The sequence below is a fragment of the Arachis ipaensis genome, chromosome B06 (genome assembly GCF_000816755.2).
Source record: "Arachis ipaensis cultivar K30076 chromosome B06, Araip1.1, whole genome shotgun sequence".
Taxonomy (NCBI): domain Eukaryota; kingdom Viridiplantae; phylum Streptophyta; class Magnoliopsida; order Fabales; family Fabaceae; genus Arachis; species Arachis ipaensis.
Window position 1 is genome coordinate 127,213,149 of NC_029790.2, and position 6,905 is coordinate 127,220,053.

Below are 6,905 nucleotides of genomic sequence, written 5' to 3' on the forward strand. Positions count from 1 at the left end.
GTAATTTTTAATTATTAATTTTAATTATAAAAAACATATATAATATATAATTAAAATTATCGATTAAAATTTACTAAAACACTTATGTATCAATATACTTAAAAACTTTCTAAAAGAATAAAGGTTTGTCAAACAATTGTGAAGAGAATTGAATGGCCAACAAAAATAACTAACTTCTAAAGTTATTAACTAAAAAATTATCTAAATACATGCCAAATATATTTTTGAAACAGAAAACTATTATTTCCGCCAACTTTTCCTACCTCTCCATATTAACTGGTAACGGACAACTATATGCTATCTAGATATAAAAAAGGACAAAAAACTATAATAAGCCAAGAAAAGTTGCAAATTACCTAAATAAGCCAAAGTGAAATTCGTTTTAGCAATGAGCCAAACCATATATTTATATAATTCGAACTAATATGGTTCGAATTACACACAAACACACGCACACACATAATTCGAACCAGCTTGGTTCGAATTACACACAAACACAAGCACACACATAATTCGACACAAACACACGCACACACATAATTCGAACCAGCTTGGTTCGAATTACACACAAATACACGCACACACTAATTCGAACCAGCTTGGTGCGAATTACACACACAATAATTTATGGTATAATTCGAATTATGCTGTTAAAAAATTAATAATTTATTAAAAAAAATTATTAAAAAAATTAATAATTTAAAAATTAAAAAATATATATTTTTATTTCATACGTTAAAAAAAACTAACAAAATATTTAATTACGATACTTCTTTAAAATATTAATGAGCTATCAATTCGAATTCCATACAATACTTTTCTGTTCATTTTTAATAGTTCATGAATATTTTTTAATAAATTTCTTTAATAAATTTTTTTAAATTATACTACAAAAAATATTTTATCCTATGCAAAACAATTTTAAAAAAATGGCTTAAAAAATGTTAGGTAATCCGTTATAACTTATAACATCTTAATTAACCTCTCTTATTTTATTAACAAATCGCTTAACTAAACTAAGCACGTTTTATAAAACTTTTCCCGGACCTGTCTGACTCGGTTCAATTCAATGTTGGCGTTGCCACTTTGACATTTAAACAAACCCATTTCCGCGTCGCGCTGAACCGTCCATCCTACGTGGAATCCACCCATTCATTATCCGCCACGTGTCCCCGCCCAACTTCCACCGCTACCCTATATTACCTCCCCCAAAATGCGCCCTCCATTCTCCTCCTCCTGCTCCTGTTCCTGCTCCTCTCTCTCTCTCTCTTATTCAATTCCCAATCCCCTCGCTCCCTCACGCGCCGACGCAAAGATGCCGTATTGCGAGGTCGGAGTCCACCAATCCTCCCCCTCCGCGGCCGCATCCTCCGCCGTCGTTCCCGTCGATAGTCCCATCAACAATGAGATAAAGCTATTCTATCAAACCTACGGTCGCGGCACTACTAAAGTTCTCCTCATCATAGGTCTTCCATTCTTCTATTTTATTTTATTTTTTAACCATTATAATTTACTTTTTCCTTTTTTTATTGGATTTTACTGATTTTGTGGAGATGAACGGTCAGGATTGGCTGCCACGCACGAGGCGTGGGGCCCACAGATAGATGCCTTCACCGGAACCACCATCCCTAACGACGACGTTTCGAGCGGAGATGACAATGAATGCGGTGAGGGTATCGAGGTTTGCGCGTTTGATAATCGGGGCGTGGGAAGGAGCTCCGTGCCAGTCCAAAAATCCGAATACTCGTGAGTTTCCGAGTTTCATTCCGTTACAATTTTCATTTGATTCCGCATTTTGGATTGAATTTGGCACCTTTTTTTTTGTCTTTTTAATTTTGAAGGTGATTCCACTGATTCGATTTCTTATTTTGTTCTTTTGTTGAGTGGTTGTACTTTGAGCCACGCTTGAGTTTCATTAAATGGGAAAATCGTAGACAATTAGATTTTTTGCTAGAATTTTGTTGTGATAATGAGATGAAATTGTTGTGAGTCCCACCATTGGATGAAGAAGTGGTCTCCACCATTCTCTACTTTAGCAAAGGTTCTAGTTATCCTTTGTTTTTAACTGTGCGACCATTTTTGTTTTCTTTATAGATTTATCTATCTTGTTTGCAGCACACTTAGGATTACAAATTGAGGAAATTTTTATTGGAAATACAAAAAATTTAAGTTTTCAATACTTTTATTTTACATTTATTAAATAAAAAAATTTAAAACCTTCCACTAATAATAAGTTTATCAAAGGGCACATATTAGCTAAACTCTTTCTTTATTTATGTTCTCCAACACCTTTGTCAATTTTGAAATGAACAAAGTGGAATGGAAGTTTTGTTGAAGGTTATGGATTCTGGCTTGTCTTGATTGGTGATTATTATTGGCTGCAGAACCACGATCATGGCGAAGGATGCAATTGCATTGTTAGATCATCTAGGTTGGAAGAAAGCCCATGTTTTTGGGCACTCAATGGGTAAGTACTAGTCTTGGATAGTGAAATTTTCATTTGGGGAATTTTGGAGTAGGTTTCTGCATTAATAAATTAATCCCAAATATAAACTTTATGTTGATTAAGACGATTCCAAAATGTAGCTGATATATATCCTCCTGAGATGATTTCTTGAAAATTGAATCGGTGCTTTGGAAGATTAACATGCTGCTGACAACAGCATCTTTTGCTTATGATTTAGATTTGAGAGAATTTATATTGCCACTCTTATTTTGATCATGACACTCTTTATTAATGACACTTTTACATGATTTTTTTAAACATATTCATGTAATAGTCAATGGAAATAGGAGTGACTATCCTTTCCTTAGATTTGGTTGTGATTCTATTTTGTATTATAGAAAAATCTGCTTTCTGGTTTTGTTTATATGTACACAATTTTAATTACTTTTCCCTATCATAACAGGAGCTATGATAGCTTGTAAAGTAGCAGCATTGGTTCCTGATAGAGTTCTCTCCTTGGCATTGCTCAATGCAACAGGGGGAGGTTTTCAATGTTTTCCAAAGGTATTTTTGTATAACTATATCTTTCAACACTTGGTCAATCTAAAAAGTAATTTGGTTTGTTTTTAGATGAAGGATTTCATTTTTTTTCCAGTCAACATTTTAGACAGAGTTATGTACAATTTATATTACAAAGTTTAATTTCTCACTCATTCTCTGCCCGTCAGTGATTTAAGGGAACAAATATCATAAATTTTTGTACTCCCTTCTAACTATCAAACCAGCTCGGGTCAGGATGTGGCATGTGTGAACTTGCATACCATAAATTTGTTTATACCCTATTCTTGTTTTTAATTCGAATTTTGAGCACAATAAGGCAATTCTTTTAGGAGACATGTTGAAAACGTCTCTTTCCATAAAACAAGGGGTGTTAAATGAGAAAAAAAAGGAAGAAAGTGCATTTGTACATGTTCGTAGTGCATCCGTATTATTCCTTCTTCCTTAGATTCTTGCTTTCCATTGTTATTATTAAAAAGACCTTTCTAACGATCACCAAGGCACAAAAATTTTGACCAAGGAAAAAGCCCCATTGAGTGTGTGCCATAGGCTTATAGCACATGTCAATCACGATACAGTTTCAGGCTTATAGCACATTGTAAAGATTCTTTTTTTCCTTCTTCCTTTTTATGTTTTGTTTTTTGGGTATTTTGGAACCTCATGCAACTATGCAGGCACTCACACTCCATGCTGCTGTGTAGGTAGACAATTCACTGACCAAACTTGCCAGAGAAATTTTTTATGGCATTAAAAATTCTATAAACTTCCCCATTTGCTGGGTTGAAAGAAACAGGTTTATGAACTATAATAATTTTCTTTACAACTGGGGCAAAGGGAAGAAAGAGAAAAGAAAAGTACAGAAATCTTAGCTATTGGGGGAAATGGGTAATTTGTAGACTCATCAATTGTTTATATGTTCACTAATCTGTATTTGACGTTGGGTTATGATATATTCAATCTGATCCATGGCATATAAGATTTATAGGCTTTTACCATGATTTTTAATTTATGTCCACGAACGTAGTTACAATAGCTAAAATCCTCATTATCTTTCCTTTTTCTCCCCTTCTTTTCATCAGCTTGACCGACGAACATTCTCTGTCGCTTTCCGTTTCTTGAAAGCAAAGACTCCTGAGCAAAGGGCTGCTGTTGACTTGGACACCCATTACTCACAGGTAAAACATTTCTTGTATTAGTTGATTATATCCTCTTGATAATCTGTCGCCATAAAGTATAGTTGAAAAGGCCCAATCTTTACGAAAGTGTGGAAGGAGAATTAATAAATTGAATTACTTAGGCTGTACACAAACTATAGATCTATGTTCATGAACATTTTATTTAAAAAATGCAGGAATATCTTGATGAATATGTTGGAACCGAAAAGAGGAGAGCAATATTATATCAGGTATGATATATTAAATATAAGCTTTTAAGCTAAGCAGTTGTTGTGGAAACCTATGTATTTAGTTTCTTTCTAACTTAAACTTTTGAAACATAATTTAAATATTTAATTTACAAAAGTTTAACTTTGCAAATATTTTACAATAAAACATTAGCTTTTATTCAATTCTCCATTTCCTTGCCCTATATTGAAAAATAATCATGTAGACATTCCTTTCTGTTTTTTACCCTTTCAACTCCTGGACACCCTTACATGGATCACATATTACTAATCATCATGCAATGCCTGTTTAAGCATTCAGAAATTGTTTTCCTAAGTTATCCTAATTCAATTTCACTATTTCTCTCAGCAATATGTCAAATGTATATCATCATCTGGAATGCAATCTAGCAGTGGTTTTGATGGCCAAATGCATGCATGTTGGACACATAGTGTGACTCAACCAGATATTGATGCAATGAAATCTGGAGGTTTTCTTGTTTCAGTCATTCATGGAAGGTGAATAACTGCAGACATTTATGTAATATGTAATGTAATACTATTTTGACACTTGGTCATGTTAAGATTACTCTGACAGGCCAAATAATGCATGAGCTCTACGTTCACACAGAGTTCATGTGATTTGCACTGCTGGCTTTAGTAATCAGATCAAATCACGAAAATCATGAAGCATATTGCAATACATACCTCCAAACCCAAAATTTCGTTAATACATTGCTGGCTTCTGGAACCAGATTGAATCACGAAAATCTTACCGTGATTCATATGATCATAACTGCACTGTTATGTAATATTGCTTGTCAGCTAGTCTGCAATATTATCCTTACAGAGAAGCGAAATTAAAATTATGCATGAAACATACACAGAATTATGCATGAATATGCGTACACATGCACAGAGAATTCATCTTTGACAAGGTTTTTATCCTATAGATTCTGATTATACATTTCCTGCACATTCAGGCATGACATAATTGCTCAGATTGATCATGCAAAGAGACTTGCTGAGAGGCTTCACCCGATAGCCAGAATGGTTGATCTTCATGGAGGTCATTTAGTGAGTCATGAGCGGCCTGAAGAGGTATATTATGCAAGTAAAAGATGTGATAAATACCTGATTACTTGAGTTCTGTAAAAGTAGCATGTCGTACTTTGCCTGTTCAGATTGGCATTTGTAGTATTTGCAATGTTTGATACTGGAAATGAACTTAAAAGAATTTAAAATTCAGGTTAATCAAGCACTGTTTGACTTGATCAAGGCAGCAGGAGAGAATAAGAGCCCACATGATTGGACTAATTTGTCGACGAACCAATCTTGTAAGTATTCCATATTGAAAGGAATTCTTTCTCTTGCACTATGCTATTTGGCATGAGCTCACATAAGTGCCATCAATGTTTCCTGTAGCTCGTTAAGCTCCAAGAGGAGATGGACCCACATTGGTGGGTGTTGGGGCACATTTTCCGACTCAATACTATATTGCTATATTCACATTTTCCCATTTTTGTGCATCAATTGCTAATTTGCCGAGTCGACCTAAGAAGCTTTTCCCCATAACAAGGTTGATTGAGTAAATTCCAATTCTAACTAACCATAGCTAATCCTTCTCTTCCCAGTCACAAACCCATTTCACTGACTATGTTAAACTATTAATTGTTTTCTACTTGGCTAGATGACTTAATTAGCACCTAACAGCCTGAGCCTCCACATATACACAGCAAAGAGCCATTTTTCAGTGCATGCCTTGTCCCAGATGGATTCACGGGTGAATTCCTATGACATGAACTAACTGGCTGCCGAGCACACTGAAGGAATGACGATATTTGCACTGACATTACCACTGCCTGCCTTTGGAAGTTTACTAACAATAACAAAACAAATGTTTAAATTTAAAAAAAAATATATTACCAAGAAGGTTGACCAAGAGGTTTTCCCTCCCTAGGCCACTAAAACTTTTCTGGGCATGTGAGTTTCAGTGAGTGAGCATACTGTCTTATATCACATTCATCCTTATTTGAAAAATAAACTACTAGTCAATAAGAGTGCAATGTGCTCTGAAGGATCTATTTTTAGGCTACTCAGATATCTCATCAATCCAACTATAGGCTTATGTGGCTAAAGTTACAATGATTATGGAAGAGTAACATGTCATTCTTAATTTGCTTACTTGTTAACTTGAATTTATTCTGATATGTTACATAATGGTTTTGTGCAGGGTTGAAAGAGAACAGAATGTTATTTCTCAGAACAATTCAGGGTGGAAGCCGTGTCTCCTTTAAATTTTCCCTAATAGAAAAACTCTATCTTTGCCTACTATACTTGTTTGGTATCCTCGTTTTAGCATTCGAGAACGGAAGAAAGCTTCTAAGAAGCTTAAAACCAGTTCGAGTTGGATGTTCCCCTTCATATGTTAATGTTGATAGTTCATAACCTCTTCTTTTTTGGTAATTATTTAGTTTTTCTGCACAACAATCCTTACATGATTACTTTTTTTTTTTTTTT

The 6,905-nt window shown here is 34.4% G+C and overlaps 1 protein-coding gene across 2 annotated transcripts in view; it reads left to right on the plus strand.

Moving 5' to 3' along the window:
• LOC107605226 (putative aminoacrylate hydrolase RutD) overlaps positions 1,199 to 6,905 on the plus strand; it is a 6,475-nt gene continuing 768 nt past the window's right edge. Inside the window, exons 1-11 of one of the 2 annotated variants that reach the window (XM_021105065.1) lie at positions 1,199 to 1,466; positions 1,566 to 1,746; positions 2,385 to 2,467; positions 2,910 to 3,010; positions 4,084 to 4,179; positions 4,356 to 4,409; positions 4,756 to 4,904; positions 5,369 to 5,486; positions 5,635 to 5,722; positions 5,811 to 5,845; positions 6,619 to 6,722. In XM_021105065.1, coding sequence (XP_020960724.1) covers positions 1,214 to 1,466; positions 1,566 to 1,746; positions 2,385 to 2,467; positions 2,910 to 3,010; positions 4,084 to 4,179; positions 4,356 to 4,409; positions 4,756 to 4,904; positions 5,369 to 5,486; positions 5,635 to 5,722; positions 5,811 to 5,818 — 1,131 coding nt within the window. In that variant the 5' untranslated portion in view covers positions 1,199 to 1,213 and the 3' untranslated portion in view covers positions 5,819 to 5,845; positions 6,619 to 6,722. Of the gene's footprint in view, positions 1,467 to 1,565; positions 1,747 to 2,384; positions 2,468 to 2,909; positions 3,011 to 4,083; positions 4,180 to 4,355; positions 4,410 to 4,755; positions 4,905 to 5,368; positions 5,487 to 5,634; positions 5,723 to 5,810; positions 5,846 to 6,618; positions 6,848 to 6,905 lie in introns of those variants that run through there. The other variant, XM_016307021.2, reaches the window with a different exon arrangement.